This window comes from Trachurus japonicus, chromosome 3 (assembly GCF_045865225.1).
Source record: "Trachurus japonicus isolate A0001 chromosome 3, Traja_1.0".
NCBI lineage: Eukaryota > Metazoa > Chordata > Actinopteri > Carangiformes > Carangidae > Trachurus > Trachurus japonicus.
In genome coordinates this window covers 18,906,718-18,928,500 of record NC_140909.1, presented here as the reverse complement: position 1 = coordinate 18,928,500, position 21,783 = coordinate 18,906,718, and the positions used below count along the sequence as shown (strand labels likewise).

The 21,783-nt window shown below is 39.5% G+C and overlaps 1 protein-coding gene across 12 annotated transcripts; it reads right to left on the bottom strand.

The window, feature by feature from the left end:
- Positions 1-138: 138 nt before the first annotated feature.
- On the bottom strand, positions 139-21,255 carry LOC146989889 (protein mono-ADP-ribosyltransferase PARP6). 12 transcript variants are annotated; one of them, XM_085765397.1, is made up of 23 exons: positions 20,927-21,255; positions 19,311-19,469; positions 18,669-18,746; positions 16,067-16,182; positions 15,702-15,762; positions 15,408-15,498; positions 15,169-15,235; positions 14,745-14,894; positions 12,688-12,838; positions 12,225-12,278; positions 11,757-11,852; positions 11,412-11,504; positions 11,160-11,285; positions 10,800-10,862; positions 10,415-10,482; positions 9,950-9,998; positions 9,683-9,795; positions 5,656-5,728; positions 3,060-3,129; positions 2,121-2,200; positions 1,957-2,020; positions 1,428-1,512; positions 139-591 (listed from the first exon to the last, which is right to left on the bottom strand). In XM_085765397.1, the coding sequence occupies exons 2-23, from the start codon at positions 19,311-19,313 to the stop codon at positions 489-491; spliced, it is 1,854 nt and encodes a 617-aa protein (XP_085621523.1). In that variant the 5' UTR covers positions 19,314-19,469; positions 20,927-21,255; the 3' UTR covers positions 139-488. The 12 variants fall into 12 exon arrangements, 11 of the variants coding, with proteins under 11 accessions (XP_085621523.1, XP_085621514.1, XP_085621481.1 ...); XM_085765388.1 differs by having other exon boundaries at positions 140-591; positions 10,800-10,865; positions 20,927-21,253; XM_085765355.1 differs by having other exon boundaries at positions 141-591; positions 12,225-12,356; positions 20,927-21,252.
- Between the last annotated feature and the right edge of the window lie 528 nt (positions 21,256-21,783).

Sequence of the window (21,783 nt, the reverse complement as noted above, 5' to 3'; positions counted from 1 at the left end):
GAGAAATGATAAATAGAGATAATTAGTCCAAAGGATCAGAAAAGTGCAGCAAGAAAAGGAGAAAGCCAAGATGACCCAGGGTTTGAAAGTGAGTGTGTGTGTGTGTGTGTGTGTGTGTGTGTGTGTGTGTGTGTGTGTGTGTGTGTATAGGTGTGGAGAGCCATATTAGTGACTACCTCCTTTTTTTCAGTTCTGTTGTAAATGTCATGAGCTGAGAAAAGCACACTGAATTTGACCAGACTAAACCTAACTGAGGGTTAAATGAACATGTTATGTGTAACCATTCAGACAGAGGGAACAAAGAGAGAGGGGGAGGTGGGGGGACCAGAACAAAACGAGTCTTGAAATAATGTGCGCGAGAGCTCAGCCCTCAGCCTTCAGTATGAGGACTGAGGTCAGCTCGCCCAAACATTTGCTCTATCTGTCTGCCTGCCTGTGTGCCTCTGCCAAAGAGATGCATTGATCCCGGCGTCGCCACTGAACCGCCATTAGCTGGAGTAGATCTGGGTCCCAATCACACGCATGATCTCCTTCTGGACCTTAGGCTCCTGGGTGTTGATGTTGGCATCTCCTACTTGGCCATCCTCATACCTGCACACATACATAGATACACTGAGTTTAGTTACTTATCATTCAGCATGTGGAAGCAGTCTGTGAAAGATGATTTATTCTTCTATTGTGTTTTTTTCTGTACTATTTGGTGATATAATATGCCAAAATAAATAAATACACTCTTATCTTGTGGACAAGGTATAATACCGTTCAAGGTTTCCATGACAACTGAGCTTCAGTGAGTTACTCCTATCACCGCAGAGATTTTACGAGGAGTGATGTTTGGTCTGATATCATAAATCTTCATGTTTTCATTGTAACCATATTAACCATTTCTTCATGCTGAAAAATCCAACCATACAGAGAGCACAAGTCCAGAACTGAATTATATTTAGCCGTAATTTAAATTTGATTGCAGGGCATCTCAAATCTGATTTCCAACTCATTAGACAGCGGTGGACACGTTAATAGACTTTGCCATCTGGTGAAAGCTTGGACTCAGAGAGTCCGAACATCAGCAGCAAGTGTGGAAGACATTTTTTTGTACCTGCTGGGCTCAAAACACTGTTTCAAACAGTCTTTAACCTGAGAGGTAGCACCACTCAACCATGAACACAATTCATTCACTACCAGTTTAAAATGATGCTGATGATAAGAGATGGGGGACGAAAGCATCATGTATCATGATACTATTAAATCGCTGTGTGCAGCTGAGCAGGTAACAATAAGCATCATGAGTAATGACTATGCATATTACAGTAAGTGTTGATGGTTTTGATATTTGCTGCCTTTTTGCTGTGCCAATTCTTTTAGTAATTAGGAATTCATTCTGTGAAAATGATCGAGGAGTGTTTGAAGTGTTTGGGGGTACTTACACAAAAAAGAAGCGAGTACAGACATGGTCAGACACAGGACACACCCAGATGTTACCATGTTTCTGTAGATCCTTAGAGGTGATGACTGTTTAAAAGAGAGAGACAAAAGGAAGTAGTTTATTATTATTATTTCATTATTTTTTATCATTATTATTTCTATTGGTTGTAGTAGTAATTTCACTTTTGTATTATATAATACTGTTGCATATTAAACCCAAATAAGTAAGTGATGCAATTTATTTCTTCAGTTTATTTTTAACAATTCCCCCTTGTTATGATGACTATGATAATATCATGATAATTGCAATTTTTTTCTTTTCACTATTATCTAATTTTATTTAGATTTTAATAATTTAATGTCATGCCATTTTCACCTGTAAATGATTTTCAAATGTGCTCAAAGAAAGACTGTATTCACTAAAAATATGTATTAAATAATTAATATAATTAGTTAATGTAATGTAAATGTGCACTTTGTGAATACTGTATCTCAGGTTTAATACATATCATGCCTCCTGTATGTTATTACCTTCACACAGAGCAATACAGTTCAGATTTCGACTCTGAAGGAACCTTGATTGTATTGGACGGCTCTATGAAAAAACAGACAACAGTCAGGACAACAAGTTCCACCAACGAAACAACTGCAATCTAGCTATATATGTGAGAATGTAGTAAGTCATGTCCTCTCACCTGTGGTATGGTGTTCATGCGGTTGTAACGCTGCACCAGTTCATCTTTGGTGGGCATGCGGTGCTGTCCTTTCCCCATTCCTGCAAGAAGCAGCACAGAGAGAGCAAACAGCCCTCAGTCAGAACGACCTTACCTCAAGTCATTCAAGCTGTGAAAAACCTTCCTCTAGTGGTCGTGAACTCAGATAAATTATTACCCACGGTGCTAACCTTCATATGAAGGTTACTGGCCCAAAATGCTGCTGAACATTTTTACATGAAAAAGTAAATTCTTAATTTAATATTAACAAAAGGGGATATAGCAAGTACAGCTCTTGTCATCAAAAAGTTTAGACCGTGCTCGTTCAAAAGTCCTATTAGTGCTAAATGTGTACCAGGTGAATGTAATGCCAAACAATGTCATATTTTTTAAGCTTAGATTCAATAATCTCATATCATTAAAGTTAGGAGAGGACTGGCTTTAGGTGCTTGGTAACCTGATGACCTGCTGTCCACATAACCATCAGCAGTCTACCACTGTGGGACCTGAAATCTAATCTCTGAAATTGTGTCTCAGCAGAAAAACACAAAAAAGCAAGGAAAGTGATTGTACAACTCCATCCAACATAAAGGAAGCTGTACAAAAAGCCACCCAAGTACAAAGTAACACACACAAATCCACTGACAGCTCCATTTTATGCAGCCACAACGTAAAGTATGGTATGGTAGGAGGCACACAAGCTTAAAGGCCCAAGGCCTGGCACCCAAAATGGATACACAACACAGTGCAGCACAACAGGATTGCATGGACAGCTCCCACATGTGAAAATGAAGTGTCCCAGGATGATAATCAGGCCATGTCACACACAGAGAACACACAGAGTCACGTCAACCAACATGGTGGAAAAAATAGGAGGGTGAGCCGGTGGGGTCTGAGTTGTGAAGAATGAGCCGTTCCTACCTGAGTATCCAAAAGATATGCTGGAGATGGGGCTCAGATAAATGCCCTTTCCATATGCTGCCCCATGCAGCTTGGGTTTAAAAAGAGCAAGAAGGAAGGGTCACTGAGCAGTTGCACAGGACAGCCTCACATGCACACACACACACACACACACCTGTGTGTATTCTCACACAGTGCAATAAATACTATACTTACAGTCAAGTCATAGGAATATACAGCATCTGTATACAATAGTGTGTTGTGTGTTGTTCAGCGACAGTTCATAGCAAACCCCAGCAACAAAGCATACAGAATACACACACGCAGCCATACACACATAAAAATTTAAAGATGGTGGACAGCAAAGAGACGAAGAAAGACGTTGACACCATAATCTCTCTTCACAACATAATGCAGTCCAGAGGAGATCATTTCATACTCTTGGATTTTGTGAGTAAAATTTGTAAGTAATGTTTTCAGCTTTTCAAGAAAAGTTCAAATAAAGAAAAATGAGACCACAAATCCTGCTTTGAAGATGCAAGATGGTATGGGGATGACCGACAATGATGATAATGAACCTTCACACAAGGATGTCCATAATGAAGATGACTGAGGGACCACAGGTAAAGCCAAAGTGACACCAGAGGAGAAACAAGAGAGAAGAACAAAGAGCGAATTGATGTGAATAGAATGGGAGGAAGATGGAGGTTGTGGACATGGAGGACATGGCACATCTGGTAGAAATCAAAAAGAAACAATAGACGAGAGATTTTGTGTGATGGCTGGACCTGGAGGCAGAGTCAACCCCCCTTCCTCCTGTGAAACACAATGACAGAGGTGGGGGGAGGCGGTGTCAATGCTCAAGGTGAAACAGACAGGAGGCAGACAAGCACTGAGGCAAGATCAAAGAAGGAAAGTTCAAAAAGTTGGACAACAAAGAAGGCATAAATGAAACACATCAGCATGATAGAGCAATCATGGCCGTCGTGAAAGTTTCATAGATCCTTGAGATTTCAGATTTAATTGTGTTTAATCTCTTTTCAGGACTTATGGTGTGTCTCCAAGCAGTCATTATCAGCCATATTGTGCAAATGAGACAGTTCTGTGCTCTGAAGCGCTGACTTCTTCTTTCCTTACTTTATTATTTATTATCTTTTACAGACCTGGGTCACAAAGTGCAACAGCAACCTTGGCAGAACAACATAAAGATGCAGATGTATGCAGACTGGAGTAAAACAAGGGCACATTGTGAAGTAAGGTATGGTTTCTATGCCTCTGCACTGAAATCATCTTTATGGTCCTGATTAAGTCAATTTTTCCCATATAGAGATTTCAAGAAAACTGATTCTTCAATACCAAGACAAATCCAAAATTCCAAAAATGTGATAAGGTATCAAAGGTACCATAGGTGTCATAAGCACTGGAGATCTATTTATTCCAGGGCAGACTAGGGCATTATAACAACTCTACAATGGCTCTAGTCCGAAAAAAAGAGGAAGGCAGGCGTAGCACGATAACATGTGGATGACAGTGGCAAGTGTAGGTGCAGCAACAGGTCCACCAGGACTTGTGGGAAAAAAAACACAGCAGTATTATTTGACTGATCAATCAAAGACAAGTAAATCAACGATGACGCATCTCAGAATTAAGGATGGGTGAGTTTCAGTTGTCAACTTCATATTAACACTGGGTCCTCAAAATGTTCATGTCCTGAAATGTTACAATTGTAATTTGTGAACTGTGACAGCTGTTGTAGCAGCACTCCAACCCACACACAATGCTCACGAAGGCTAAGCTTACATGGGCCTTGTGCTCACAGCACGAGTGGGTTACTATCATTACTGTTCAGTCTGTCAGAACATAACCACAGGTGGGTCCGTCACCTTAATGCTCATACTGTTGCTTGAGTGTATGTTGTACACACACACACACACACACACACACACACATGCAAGTGTTATATTGTGTGTGCACCAGCTTACGGTGTTCCCTGTCTTTGGCTGTAGTATCAAGAATCATGGAATTTCATTGGTATTGTTACTAAATACCAAATTCCTGGTACCGTGACATCCCTGCAGTCACCTGGTATCAACTAATTCAAATCTTTAAATAAGCTGTTTAATGATCTGAGGCTACTGTTGGACTTAAGTCTGAATAGATAATGAGCGGTGCCAGTTACTGACCTTTTATGAAAGCCTTCCTTGTTCACCCACAGGAAGTATGTACTCACTATCATGTAGCTTGTCCTTTGCATCCGTCACCTTCAGACCTAGCCTACTCAATGCTCTAGGTGGTTAACCCCTACAGGGCACACAGGCAGCCTCCTGGTATTACAGCTGACACCACAGTCTGCTCCTTTTGTCCCACAACAGGAAGAGACGTGCTGTCCGCTGCTGTCGGCGAAGGAGTCAAAAAAGCAGCCAGACATTGGCCAGGAAAATCTCCCAGTGTGCCCTGCTCGCTAAAATGCCAATTGCAAAGCTGATGAAAGGGAAGCTGGCATCCATTAACTGCAAAAATGAATCAGCCGGACAGCGAGCCTGCTCTACCCAAGAGCAGGTTTACTGTCCGAGAGGAGATGCATCGTAAATTCCAGCCAACTGTCAGGGTTACGTACCTGCAGTTTGGTATAAGAGGCATTGACTAGTCCATTTCTCAGAACAGAGTGCCAGTTCTCTATATGGGAACCACTAGAGCAAGTGTAGAGAGAGGAGGAGATAAGAAAGAAGAGATAAAATAAAGTGCTATGTGACGCGTGGATCCCAATGTGCAACCACTGATGTGCAATACCCAGATCCATTGTTCTTTAAGAACACTGGAAAAAATGAATGAAAGGAGAAAAAGGGATAGCCAATGTAAAATCCTATAATTTGTACATACAGTCTATAAACTATTTTGTGTACAATATCTACCAAAAATGCTGTCAATTTTTTCAGCAATTATCGGTAACACTTTATAATGAGTACACACTATTAAGCATTAGTTAAGCATTAATAAATATTGAATTCATCATTTATAACACATGAATACTCATTAGTATGTAGTTAGTAAACATAGTTATAAATGTTTTACTCATCATTGATAAGCACAGTAGTTATGGATTAGTAAACACTGAATTCATCATTTATAAAGCATGTTTCTGACGTAAATACTCATTAGTAAGTGGTTTACAATCACAGTTGTAAATGTTTTACTCTTCATTAATAAGCTCATCTATATAAATGATGGATTCAGCATTCCCAAGCGCTCTTACGCGTTCAGTATGAATGGTTAGTGAGTGTTAGTAAATGTTTTATAAAAACTCACAAATTTCATTTCCAATGGATGACTTATAAACAGTTATTAATGCAGGAATTCATGAATTCAGGCAGTTTACAAAAGCACCTCTACTACTCGTTAATTAAGTATTTTGTGTGAGCTCATCTAAAGTGGGCACTATCTATGCCTTATAGAGCATTTACAAATGAGATATTAAGATTCACAAGGAGAGACACAACACGATATGGTTCATATTGCATTGTATTTATTGCAACTTGGGAATATTATAAGAGTCTGGTAAAAATAAAACTGATCAACCAGCGCATCCAGCGTTTACCATTTGTATTTATAAACGAGTCTGTGGCGGCCGCGACTCTCTCCCTGCTCTCTCCCTCTCGCGCACACACGGGCAGATGGAACAGGTCGTGTTGTGACTTGGTAACATGCTAATGCTAGCTATAGTGTTCTGCTATCCGCCCCCCATGGGGGGGTTCCCAGTAGTGAAATGGCACCCGGGTACCGCCCAAGCCGAGCGAGTACTCGGATATCGGCTTCAGCCTACAAACAATACGGCATCTACACTGATATCAGTTCACTCCGAACCATAGACTGTATAAAGTTCCGAACATACATCCATGACCCCGAAGCAGTCTTTTGCCCCCTGTTTTTGGTTGCACGCGCACCGGCGGCCGCTGGACGTGTACGTCGACGAGCCTTACACGTCATCAAACGTCACAACGCCTGGACGACGCTGGGGAGGCGGCAACACTGCAGCCGGTGCAGCCTGGTGCAGCAGCTAAGATGAATGGAGAGTTGGAGACGGAGAACTCTGCCCAGGAATCGACGAGTCCGGCGGAACGCGGGCCCAGAAGAAAGCCGGTGTGGAGATGGATATCGAAGTCGGCGGTCGTCAGCGGCACTAGTGGTGAGTATGTGTTCGTTTTGTTTGCTGCCACACATGGTCCATGGATGATAGCTAACGTTAGCTTGTCTGCAGCTGAAGGCTTTAGCTCTCGCTCCCTGACGTACTACCGCGACATGTAACACACACATTTCAGGACTGCTGACTTGTATCATCAGAGCAGCCTCCTTTCATATTTAATAGAGGGGGGACAATAACTGACTCTCATCTGTCAGAATGTGCCTGCTGTAAAGGATAATCATAGCTGAAAATCAAGGTTATTATGTCTGTTCTGATTTTACAAGCCAATGTGTGACTGTGTGTGTGTGTGTGTGTGTGTAGTGTGTGTATGTGTGTGACTTAAGTTAAATATCCTTTTTTTTCCCCCCTCTTTTCTTTATTTTTTAAACTGTTGCTAATTTTCCTTTTTTGTTCTCTAAATTGCAGTCCAAAATCTGGATCAGGCCGTTTCCCGGTACAAGAAAATTCTCTGGCCGTTTGGTTTGCTGCTTTCAAGCGTGTTGGGATGGACCGGAACACTGCTCCAACCGCAGAGAGCTGCCCCCAGCAAATATAAGGAACTGACTTAATTTTTTGATACAGAAAAAAACAAATTAAATAGGCTACAGAAGGATTTTTTTTCAAAGAATTATTTGCTGAACTTAAACTTCTGTGATCCACTGTTGGCGTTTTTATTCTGCCATGCTTACCCTTGTTTTACATCAACAGAACAGTTACAATATGTTGGGAAGTTGCAATAATACAATGCAATATGAACTATCCCTTTGTGTTGTGTCTCTCCTTGGTCTGTTAAGATAACCAAGACTTTTATGAGTCTTGAGGCATTGCAGCCTTAATATCTCATTTGTAAATGCTCTATAAGGCATAGATAGTGCCCACTTTAGATGAGCTCACACAAAATACTTAATTAACAAGTAGTAAGTGCTTTGTAACTGCCTGAATTCATGAATCCTGCATTAATAACTGTTTATAAGTCATCCATTGGAAATGAAATTTGTGAGTTTTTATAAATCATTTACTAACACTCACTAACCATTCATACTGAACGCGTAAGAGCGCTTGGAAATGCTGAATCCATCATTTATATAGATGAGCTTATTAATGAAGAGTAAAACATTTACAACTGTGATTGTAAACCACTTACTAATGAGTATTTACGTCAGAAACATGCTTTATAAATGATGAATTCAGTGTTTACTAATCCATAACTACTGTGCTTATCAATGATGAGTAAAACATTTATAACTATGTTTACTAACTACATACTAATGAGTATTCATGTGTTATAAATGATGAATTCAATATTTATTAATGCTTAACTAATGCTTAATAGTGTGTACTCATTATAAAGTGTTACCCAATTATCTCCTAAAGCCTACTGATCAAAATTCATCGCAATCAAAATTTTAACTCACCCTCAAAGGAAGTACCGTACTGTTACTCATCTATTTATACCATTTGTGCAGGGACATTTTGAGATATTCTGTTGTATCATTATTTTCTTCCAAATTTATATATTTTAATATTTAGAAAAAAGTATTAAAAGTATTAAGGTAAAGATGAAAGATGACAACCCATCACTGCTGTCGTTCTCCCAGTGCAGGTATCTCAACTGTCTTATAATAAAATAGGTCACAGCAGTGTCACCGGTGCTGTTATTTTTAACTACACTCAAAGCAGCATGAGACTCTTCTTCCCACAGTCTAACAAGTAAACAGGGAGAGGTTCTTAATTTCTCAATCAGCTGTTTAAGGATTCTCTTTTAAATCTTCCAGACTGTTATTAATTTGACTTCGAACATGTATTTATATTTTATATATGTTTCTATTTATATCCATACAAAATGATGGCAGCCAAGCTGACTTACATTTTTGTATTTTCTGCTGAGAATTATTCATTTTGTGGTATTAATCAGCACAAAGAGAGACTGTTAAAACTGCTCATGAGAGAGTTGTACCCTGCAAGTGCCCAGATGGGCCGTGTGTGTCTAAAATATTCAGCAGAGCCCCATCTGCTACAGTACAAATCTCTTTCTCACAGATATTGCTGGCTCCATGTGCTGGCTTAGCAAGGTGGTTTCTCTGTCCAAGAGAATGGCCACTGCTCTGTGCTGTTGTTTGTTGTGGTTCCATGAAAATCTGCTAGAATGGCCCCTCCATCGGCAACATAATGACCAGGTGTTACACGGAGACATGCTCATGTGTTTACTGCTGTAATGCTAAATTATTCATGCATTTTAGAGAGCATGCTTGATATGACTTTGGTTATTTACAGTACAGTATGTGCTTTCTCACATTATATTTGCCCTACAGCCACAAGCTTAACAACATACCAACTACAAATTAATTTGTGATATTTTAAGTCAGAATAATTTTACTTTACAAGATCCGAAGTAACCGCACAACGGAAATACACAGTGTTGATTGTATGGGAGCTGCAAAAGCCAATGGCAAAGAGGACTCACTGGAAGGCGAAGGTGCTGCCGTATAGCTTCTTGGCAGTGCGAAAACGAGCCTCCTTGGCTGGGGGACTGCTGAGCAGCAGGAACTGGTGGGAGGTGTGCATGAATTTCAGTTGCTATCACAATGAGGTCATAAGGGACAGGTGAGAACGAGAGACAGACAAACAGAAAGATAGAAAAAGTGAGCATGAGGCGTCAAACTACATAATGTAGCAGGAAACATCTACTTTAATAAAGAAAACTTGAGAGGGTGTCGTTCTGGTGTCCTACCCTACTGAGAGGCAGCTTGACGATATGAGACCTGTTACTGGAAATAATCCTGCAGAGAGAAGGAAAGGAGGTCAAATAGTAAGTGTAAGACAATTCAAAGTGGTGGCCACTTTGCTCCAACCCTCAAAAGCACGTTTCTAAGAACATAACTGCTGGTTATTATGAAGTGTCCCAGTAAGCTATGACAGCACGACAGAGAGGCAAAACAGCGAACACTTAAAGTGAAGCAGCTAAATTGAATTTAGTCATCTCTGATTTTATTATTTATACCCATGCTTTTCTGGCTGTGCCATATCAAAATGTCTGTTGAAATGAACCCATTGGCATTATAGTGTAGTGCATGACCGTTTAACTAATGTGGTGGATCTGACATGCTCTCCACTGATTCTGTAAATTATTTTCTGAACCACAATCAAAGCTTGAAAATGTGCAAAGTAGAGAAAAGACATTTTTAGGTCCACTCACCACTGTAGCAGGGGATGGGCCAAAGGATCCAATTTGTCCATCTGTTTCTTGATCTCCAGATATGAGCCCTGGAACATCCACACAAAGCAGAAATGTGATTGATACATAGTACAGATGCAGTCTGGGGAAAAGTGGCACAGATGAAATAAAATTAATGAGCTATATCTGTCACTATGATAGGCAAAGCATCCGTCTACAGTATGCTGCTCAACACCACTTAATACAAGATTGTGTAACCAACACTTTCAGGCCTATGGTGGACATAGAATGAATGTCTCGCATAAATTGAAAACTTTAAAATTGTATTGTCCACAAATATTTACAATTAGCTTTGATTCATCTGCTGTGGCCCCTCCCTTTTGTCCCGCCCACTTCCTCCTTGTACCTGGGTCATTTCCCGAATGGACATGACGCTATCCAGTGCTTTCTGCAGTCTCTCATAATTCTTCTTCTGTGTTCATTGGTTGAGCCAGACATCCATTGGTATGCAATGAGAGAGGGAACAACATACAGATATCTAAAATCACTTGTAGAGGTTAAGCAAAAATATTTTCGATCACCTATCCATTTTACAGAAAAAAACAATATCAGGTATCACTGTCATATAATCTCATGCATTCAGCTTATTAATAGCTACAGCAGTAATGGTTTTAATATGATAGCCGTTATGTTTGGAAACAAAAATGCAAATTTGAATGAAATGCATGCAGTTAGTAAGCATGATTCCAATAGTGAGGATACTGACCTTTGGGTTGAAGGCCAGTGTCTTGGGGTCATTGGGGTCAACGACTGATGGGTAGGGTTCAAAGATGATGCTCTTACGGGGAGACTCGAGAGCGGCTCGACACATAGCCACGAGTAGGTCCACCACCTGGTAAGACAGGGATACATGTGAACATTTTCTAATCTACATTTTTTGAAGATAAGAGTAGATAACTGCAATACCGCTAATACTCTAATACTCTGAGTTTTGTCATATGGTCTATCTTGCTGTCACCTCTGCACCAGTGGCCACTTCCTCTGCAGCTCCAGACATCACGCCCAGGGTGTAAAAGGAGAACACACACAGCTCCCTGGTGCACACTGCAGGCTACATAAACACACACACAAAAATGAAATAACACTCATTTGAATGTGAAGTACATACCTACACAATGACCTGAAGTAAACCCACCCACACATGTACTGACACATGCAGTCTTGTTAACAGGATTATGTCACTAATACAAAGAGAAAACATCCAGTTTGTGATGTTCATGATGTTTTTTTATTTTTTTTAACCAATGGGGAAATACATAGGTTATAAATCGATACTCTATAAACGCTCTCTAGTCTGTGTTACCTTCAGCATGGATCCATTTTGAAAGACATGCTGTTCGTCACAGACCACGCAATACTCGTTGAGCGTGGGGATCCTCTGTTCTGAGTACTTCATTATCTGTTCGGAAAAAAGCACAATGGTGTTCCCAGTTATCACTCCCACCTCCAGCACTGCCATATAAAGGAATACACACTGGTTTGGCAGAAGAATTGTCACAAATTACAATTGTGCATTGCAGTTATGTCTGGTTTAACCCACTACGAAGTCCTTGTCACAACACAATGAAGTATAGTACATACTATTTTTATGTGCTGTACTGGGTTTTATTGCTCTATGAATGCTCAACAGAGTTTCTCCTCAGCCAATCCCAGTGAAAATGTAATTGGTTTAAAATGTCTATCATGTGTGAACAGTATATAGAGGACTCTCAAAGGATAGAGTATAAAGGTTCCTCTTGATTAGTGAACTCTTATCTCCTTAAGGTCTAACCTGCACTAAGAAGCCATACTCCAAGGTAGGGATGTTCTTGCAGTGGCCGCCCGCCTGGGATGAGAAAAACAATTCAATCAGCTGCCTCGTGGTAATCTGCGCTGGGGCCCTGGCCGCCGGGACAGCCACAGTCTGATGAGTCAAGTGAAGACAAAGCATTATGGGAAACGGCGCAGCAGCCATGTAACGGTAGGGGTAGGGAAAGGCTTAGGTGGGAACAGAGCAGGTGGCAGGTGACGGAGAAGAAGGTCAGAGTGGATCACAGTGGATTATAACAGAAAAGGACAACATACAGTGCCTACAAAAAAGACAAAAAACAAACAAACAAAAAGAACATAGCATGCAACTCCCCCACCCCCAAGATTGTGCAGACTTGTGGGTGAGGTACACAAAGACAACAAAGTTAAACTTGAAGGTATCTGTGTAGAGTTAGGCCTGCTGACTTGTTCTGACAGGCACTGACCTGGCTGTTTGGGGGATAGCTGAACAGCTCCCCTTTAGGATTCTTCATGGTACATGAGATGGAACGGTTCATCAGGCGGGTCACTCTCAGCTCAGGCACACTCAGCTTCCCTTTCAAAACTGTGTCTTGGATCAAAGGGAAACTCGGAGACCTGGAAAAGAGTAGACACAAAACATGCGCATCACTTTATCAATCATTTCTCTAATAGTAGGGAAATGCTAATGATTTTGCTATTAATATCTTTTTCAAAAAAACAAACAAATGCAGTGGACTGTTTGGCTTCAAAGCAAAACGAGTTTTTTTTTACATCTCTTTGTCTATTATCTTGTATGGTGACAACCTGACATCGCCATTTCTTCACCTGCTAAGTACTTTGGTACTGGTCATTTCATAGTGACTCCACTCACCACACTTACAGTATTATACTCGCTCAGACAAGGGAAACCTGTTTAGACAGAAGCTCCAGCCACTAACTGTTACAATAAAAGAACTAGTGTTCATTTCCACCATCACTCTCATGACATTATCCAGGTCCATTTCTCTTGACACGAGACTCCTGTCATGTCATGAGGATGTCAAGACAGCCTAGTAGTTAGTGAAGCTGACCTCCATCGAGTGGGCTGAGATCCAGTCCCTGTGCACCCATAACTGTCAAAGCATCCTAGAGCAAGACAGAGGCCGAGAAGAGCACTTTTCTCTCGGGGAAAATGGTTGAGTGTGTCCGATTTTGAATTTATGTCAATCTGTACTGTGCTGTGTCAGAACTTCCTTTCTTCTGCTTGTTATCTCTGCTACAGTTCACCTTTTGCAGAAAAACCTTCATAAGGTGTTTCCATCACTATTTTTACAGCTCGCAGTTTGTTGACCAGATGGATGACATTTTGCCTGATCGCTCAGAAAACTCTTGGAAGTCTTGGAAAAATAACTCGTTTGCAAGTGAGTAAAATCTATTTGCTGTATACAGCACCTTTAAAAATCAGATATCATAAAATGATGTCAAAGAAAGACACAGTGAGTGATAAATATATAATAATAATTAAAAAAAAAATATATATATGTATATATAAATAACAATAAAAGACAAGCTGTAGATATTAGTCCCCATGAAACAGGATATTTCACAGTAAATATGTTTCCAGAGCAAAACGAACGGGTACAGACTTTGTGACAAAGATTTATCGGTGCACAGTAATCTGTGAAACCCTAGGCAACCGTTTGTATATTAAAATAAGTTTAATAGCCCCTCTGTTATATCCTATGTGAAGAAAGCTATGCTACTGTGGATACAACGTATGAACATACTGGTCTGCTTTATGCAGTACAGTACTTGAGGTAAATTAATGTGTATTGCTCTTGCACTAAATCAGGGCCACTAATAACAAAACAGTGCTTTTTGAACATCTGTGTCTAAATAAAGCATGAATTCCAACTATAGACAGCGATATTTATATGATGGTCTCTATCAGTTTATCAGATATTGCCAAAAATGGTCATATCTTGCATCTCTACGACTGTAGAATATAGATACATGGGCAGTTGCTTTTTGATACATTTATTCTAGAGCAGAGGTCTTCAACAGCGGTCCACAGAGGGTCATGAAATCTTCGGTTGATTATACAATTTTGTATATTTTTTGTTTCCACATATGCTTACAATAAAAAAAAGTCAATTTCAATAGCTTGTATGCATGGTTATCATGCAATTGACAGACATTGTTGATATAACAAGGTATGTTTATAAATGGCAGTGGCATGGCCATCCTACTCACTTTACCTTTAAAATAAAAACATGAATACATGAACCTGTGAATAGCTCAGTATTGAATCCACTGTATGTTTATACATGGTACTAGGACCAGTTTAATATAATAAACAATTTTATAATTATTTGAAGTAAGGGGTCCCTGCTTCATCTCCCCTTGGCCTGAAAAATGTTGAAGACTCCTGTTCTAGAGTATAGTATTAACTATGAACCTAAACTGCTGCACATTCCTCCTCACACAGCAACGATGGAGTGGATGGCTTGAAACAGACACAGAGTGAGAGAGAGAAACCTACTTGGGTATGGGGGAGAAGATGCTGAGCCCGGCACGGAACTTCTTGATGGTTCCTCCAGCTTTGAACCAGCTGTGCCTCTTCTCCTGCTGGGCCTTGAGGAACTCATTACTGAGGTGCTTCCACTGCTGTGAGGTGAACGTGCTCAGGATCCTACCATGTTACAAAACAGTCAAGAGGGAAGAAATGTGAGTAAACCTGGCTGAGGGTGAATTACTTTTCAAATCAGTTTCTGTTTCTCATTAGCACACTTTCTTTTGTTTGTGTGGAGCCAAAAGATTACAGAGACTGAAGATTACAATTAATACTTATGCCAAGGCATCTATTTTCTAAACCCACTGATAATTTTTTTTAAAGTAAAAAAGATAGTGTGATTTCCATTTGTGATGCTGCTATGCTTTTGCAAAATGTCTCACACATTGCTTACTTTTTGAGCTGCAGGCCCAGACTGAAGCCTTCTTTATTAGAGGGCTGGAACACCTCTACTGACGGCTCTGAGGAAAGATGACTAACATTATTACACAGGGCACATGTTCACACATACTCTTTCTTTCACTCTCCCTCTTGTGTAGCACATTTTGTACTCACCTCCCACACTCAGTGAGTAGCAAAAATACCTAAAGTCCCTCCCAGAAAACCAACATCCACCCTGACATCTTTACTCACCAGGTCCATCGAGGTACTGAGAAAGAGAAAAGCGCAGTCTCAGAATAATGGGCTCTGTTCTGATTACTTTCCAAGCTGTCGCAACCTCCTCCTGATTCAGACACACACACATACACACATACACACAAATATACAGAGTTAGCACCCTAATTAAGGCCATTTCTCATGACATAAATAAATTATGAGCACAGGATACATTATAAATGATGTGTTACTTTGCAAAATGGCAACGTTAGAATAGTAATGGGCAAAGATGAAGGAAGTGTGTGCACAGAAAGAGGAATGCTGACTCACATCTAAGAAACCGATGTTAATGTGAAGATCGATGTCAACGTCATCAATTGTTCCATATTCCCTGTTCAGGGACACAACAACAGATACAGTTAATTTATTATAAGTAATAGGATGCATTACACTACAGCCCTTTCAACTGATTATCCCTTTAGGGGGGAAAAATGGGGGTTATTTCTTTCCTGTTTTGCCAGACAGTGTTGAGTTAAAATTAGCACATAATCTCTTTGAATCATGCCTTTGTATTCTGTGCAGCTAATTAACAATAGTCAGCAGACTGAATCTCACCACCACTTGGTTGTCCTGTTTGTTTCAACACTTTAAAAAACAGCCCACATACAGTATGAGTGTGTTTATCTGTGCCATACCTGACAGAGACAGCACTGTCAGTGTAGATGTCTTTTACTGCCTCGATGTCTGCATCCAATTGAGGGTGACGGTACAGGTCGGCAGCGCAGCTCCCCTGTAATAAGCACTTGCAGCACTGAATTCACCACAGATTTAGATTCAGATTTCAGATTCATTCTTTATTTGTTTTCACAATCCGTATTACAGTACATTTTAACATATCACAATTGTTAACATAGAAAAAAACACACCCTAAACACAACACTAACACTCATACAAATTGCTACCAAGTTTGAATTTGTGCTCCTACTACTTGGAGCGGCTGAAGTTCCCAGCCATTCATTACTTTTAGCTAACTATTTCTGTTTATTCATTATTAGCTATCAGTATTTTAGTGTTAATTAGCTTTTAACTCATACCACCATTTATCCATTACTCTTAGCTAACAAATCTAGCCATTGCTTTTAGTTAACCATTTCAAGCTGTTTTCTGTTTATTTAGCTAATTTATTTCTATCAGTTTAGTACTTAGTACTGTTTCAACTGTCCATTTGAGCTGCCTAATTTATCTGTTTCAGCTAACCACTTCAAATGTTTATCCATTTCAGCTGTCTATCTATATTAGCAAACTAATTCAACTGCTTATCTGTTTTCACCACCCAATTTTCTATTATTTAACCAAATTATTTCTAATATTTTCTTTTATTTTTAGTACTCTCTTGCTAACATGTTTTTAATGCACTCACAGCGTCAACACGTAGTGCTCACATGTTACAACCAATTCGATGTATGTATCTAAATATATTACATGTACTAAAGTCATCTCTAATTTCATTTCATCTTTCCTTTAAGGTATTAGGATGTGCAATTCAGCATGGTTTGTAATCTATTTGATTTAGTCATCATCTTCTCTGTTGTGACATCAAGCACATTTTATGCTGGCAATAAAACCATGCATGGTTTACTGTGCGATAAAAAGGAAAAATGATAAAACTTGTTCAGGAGATCTTTGTAAATTGACTGCAGGCGATGAGAGTCTCTTTAAATGGAATGACTGGATCTAATCAGGATGTAAAAGAGTGAAAGACAAATTTCTCATCACAATAAAGTTATATATTTTAAAATTTGTTTTAAATTCTGATATTTAATATGTTCTGTTGTTACCTTAGGGCACTTTTAAGGGGGATATATAATTATTAATATTAATAATAGGTAACACACATGTTCCTGGTGTCTAGACTCGAAGTCAGACTTTCGTCTCCTTAGCTCTGAATGTGTAGAACAGAACCCACACTTTCATCCTTATCTTCACTGCACTGCTTTCATGTCCTCTAGACTGCATAGAAATTAGCTTTAAGTCCCAGACTGGATTTACATTTCAATCACAGGACTTGGAAGATAAGAAGTAAAAAGGATGACTAACAGATTAAGATCTTGTGTGGAAGTGAAGCATTGAACTTCACGAGATGAGATGATACATTAAATGGCGGCCATAGAAATTAATTCGACAGCATTGCTTGTGATTGATACTCACATAAGATGATTAACACCAGAAAGGCACTGTAATACCTGATATAGGAGGAAATACTACTTTTCTTCGAGAACATGATTTGCACTTTGTTAGTGTGTTAAATATCATATTTGCTAGTGGCAGTATGCAAAATTCATAGTTCAGATCTAGCCTGGGCACATGCCTTACATTTTAATAGAATACTCAGATTCACATGAATTAAAATATTTGCCCCAGTAGCAGTGAAGCATTAAGATGGAAATGTTAGTCAGCTGGTCCATCTGTTCGGCACAACCAGTGCAAGATATCTCATTTAGTATTGGCTGAATTGCTATGACATTTAGCCTAGATATTCATAATCCCCTAAGAATCATGCTAAATTATTTTGTTGGCCCCTGATTTATTGTTTAGTACCACCATCGGTTCTAAACTACCGATCAACACTTGTCTCTGAAAATGGTTTGAAAACTGCAGCTGATTTTCTTCCCTTGTGGGTTGCAATAGTGGGTGATTGGTTTTTAGGGAGTGAATAATGCTGTTGGTGACCTTTCCTTTAGTGCTACCATTAGGCTAAAATATCAACTTGTACCAACGATATCTCATAATCTAGCAGGCAGATTGCCACAAGGTTTGATAAGCACTTTATTGCAATGATCCCTAGGCTTTTTCTTTCGTACCACCCTAAGATTAAATCATATATTTTTATCCTGACAACTAATGAATATCTAAAAATTACACTCATCTTAGTGGTGAAATAAACACCTCCAGTCTAATTTGAAAATTAAATTAAGTGCTAGAATGAATTACATTAAAAAAAAACTAAAAGGTTATACTTTCTTTAAAGGTTATTCCTGTTAAAAAGTGTAGATAATTACCCAAACAGTAAGACATCCTGTGTTTTAAAGTGATAAAGTCAGGGTCAGCTAAGACACTTAGGACAGTTACCAAATAGTTGTTTAATTTCAAATGAGACCATTTTTGTTTAGAAATTAAAAGGGTGATAACAGTAATATGTTAATATTAAATAGCATTATGCTTAAACAAATATTTCAAAACACTGACAACACTATATCCAACATAAAGATTCAGGCAGGTTAATAGACTCATCTGTACCTGAATGCCATACAGGAATTGTTCAGACTCATTCTCTCCGTCCGACTCCTCGTCTGTCCAACACTGGCCTTTGATGTCCTGTGGGCCCACACATTGTGAAAAGGCCATTATAGTGGAGTGGAGAGAAAATGTAACCTCTTTCTATCATCCTTTCATCTCACATCCTTTCTCACATCTCCATATTTAGCCTCCCGTTCAAGGGCTTCAAAACACTACTTTATATAGCATCTCAAAGGGAGAGACAAAAAGGCATGATTTATTTCCAAAAGACAGGATATTCTCTGAGTTCAAGCTTCAAACGAGTCCTCAGCTGACAATTAAAAGGAATGAGTTAATGAAAAATAGATTTTCTAAAATAAAAATAACCATGTCTCCTGTCATTTCTTGCAAGGCCTAAAGCCCATGGGTCTTGTTGCATAAACCTACAGTTCCTATCTTATTTAATATTTAGATTTAGCTTATTCAGTATTTCAATTTCTGTGGGAAGTCTACACTTATGTTAGTAGCCACATCAATTCATTTTTTTCTGTCATTTTATCTCATTTGCCTCTATTCCATTCTTTAGCTTAAACAAAACCACTTAAGGATGACTCAGCTCAGTTATATGTAGTGATTACACCAATAGAATGGTGGCTGTCTTACCATTGCGTCTGCTGTTCATAGGTCTCGCTCAGACAGGTTTAGGCCTGTGAATACTGCCAACCATTTCAGCCTATTTCCAGGTGGAAGGAACAAGAACAGAAAACCCGATGAGCTTTGGCTGACTGCCTGTCTTTCCTGCGCTCTATAGAACTGCACAACCTTGGAAAGACAGAAATTAAAAATCAATAATGGTAGAAAACACGAAACAAAGAGGACATCTCCAGTGATGCCATGCCTTGTAAACGGTGCCCTCATCCTCTTTCCTTTAAAACGTCTGTACTTCACCTTGCCATGTATCCTGTATCCTAGCAACAGCCATCTCTGCCTCCTTTCAGAGTGGCATTAATCACTGTGGAGAGAACGTGTGGGAGAAATGTGCTGTACGTTCAAGACCCAAGATGTCTCCATTTCTTTGTTTTGTTTTGTTTTTCTTTTCCAGGAACTTAATCTATTAATATTTACTTATCAGTGCTGGGCATAGTATAGCAAAAATAACTGTTAATGCCAGTATATTAATAAATCATTATTATTAAATTGCTCTTGATTTGTCTGAAAAATAATTACATGGAAATCTTTACAATATCCATCTAATATCACAGGTAAGGAGAGTACACTGAAGCTAGGGGATGTTCAGTAAAAAAAAAAAAAAAAAAAAATCTTAACATAATAATTGCTTGCCTTATAAAGGAATATTTACAAGTGAGCAGAAAAAATAGCTCTAAAAAAAAGCAATGAATTTTATGACGCACGTATTTTGAAATAAATTATAACAAAATACCAAGACTGACACGACACAGGCAGCAACAGCACACTATGTATTTTATGGCGGCCCATCACGTTTTGCATCTGACATGTAAACAATAGGCACTGTGTCGTCTTTATAAGACTTGGAGCTGTAGATGAAGAAATACTTCTTTCCTTCTGCGGTATCAGAATTACAATTTATATTTTTAGTGCATAGGAAGCCAACATAACAAAGAATGTACTGTATTTATCACGACTACATCCTAAGAATTGGGCAAACAGAGACTGGATGGCAACATAGCCTGGCACCATAGAGTGTCTAACAAAACCGTCACACATGAAAACATCTAAGCTATGTATCCATATAATTGAAAGAAACACAATATACATTTTCTCTTTGTTTGCTGCACTCACTTAATAGCTCAAGCTCATTGGGTTGGAGTAGATTAGAGTCGGTCATTTTTGTCACGTCTACATAAACATGATCACAGCCTTATTGTGAATATATGTCCTTCCTTTTACACAACACCATTCGAGGCATAAACTACACCCAGTTAAACATGGCACCCTGGTCATTCCACATCAGCCCCCTCTCTCTCTTCCTATATATTCCCTGCCATGTCCTTAAACCTGCTATAGCATCGACACCCTGCCACCCCATACTCCTCGCCATTCCCACAGCCTCTGTCGTCTCACATACCAATGGCGTCTCCGATACCCCCCCTCTTACTCCCCCTACATCCACCACCATCACTGTCCTCATTCCTCCCTCTGATAACTATTTAACACAAACACAGATGCAGTCAGGCGGATTTCCCCCTCCCCCCACTCTCTGCACCCTCACCCAAGCCATCCACAGATTCCACACTTACCTTCACAGAGGATGGAGACTTGGATGCTGTCCTTGCCTCAGCTGCTCCCCCTCTTAAAGGGCACACCTGCCTCTCTCGCTCGGTGGCTGTTTTCCGCTGAAATGATAGATGACAATAAGCCCATTAAAATAAGATATTAGGGAGAACGCGGAGCCACAGTCCCCCAGTCCTACAGCAACTGCCTCTCGACGCTTGTAGTGTGTGTCTGCGAGCAAGCCAGCTGGTGTGTGTATATGTGTGTGAGCCTGTGTGTTTATCTATTGCAGATCTCTGCTCCTACTGCTGTCTTATATTTTGCCTGACAACACTGAGGGGTCTGAGCATGCTCACTGAGCCCAGTCAAGCTGGTCATGTGACCTGCAGCTGACTGCACTGCTGCTGAGAAATAAGAGGAAAAAATGGAGGAAAAAATGGCTCGGCTCCAGCATGCATCTGCCTGTGTTTGTGTTTGTGTGAGTGTGTGTGTATGAGTGTGATTGCATAAGCCAATGTCTGTCAATGTGCACTCATGCTTTAAAGGCAGTGTCTAGTTGTATCTTTATGCTGTTGTCTAAATCCATTCAAAAAGAAAGAGAGAAATAAAAACCACAAATATGCTACATCTGTGCTTTAGTTTTAGCAGCAGTTCATGCTGTATAAATGCAGATGAGGATGCAATCAGTATTTAAACTACATTTCAGTTAAAATTTATATGTATAAAATTAATATAAAATTACAATTGAAAAATACTTCTATCTGTGGTACACTGATTCATTGTGTGCAAGTGTCAAACAAAGTCCTTAGGCATTTGAGCTAATCAGTCTTTAGCCTCATTATCTCGAGGTATCTATTTAAGAACTGACCTAAAGAATAGACAG

Bases quoted from the DNA above. Each gene is read 5' to 3' on its own strand.
- LOC146989889 (XM_085765333.1), bottom strand. From the start codon at position 18,776: ATGGCCTTTTCACAATGTGTGGGCCCACAGGACATCAAAGGCCAGTGT. The intron at 9,999-10,414 runs GTGAGTGGACCT...TTCTCTCTGCAG, and splicing joins GCCCATCCCCTGCTACAGTG to GATTATTTCCAGTAACAGGT. The intron at 3,130-5,655 runs GTACGTAACCCT...TTTAAACCCAAG, and splicing joins CCTCTTATACCAAACTGCAG to CTGCATGGGGCAGCATATGG.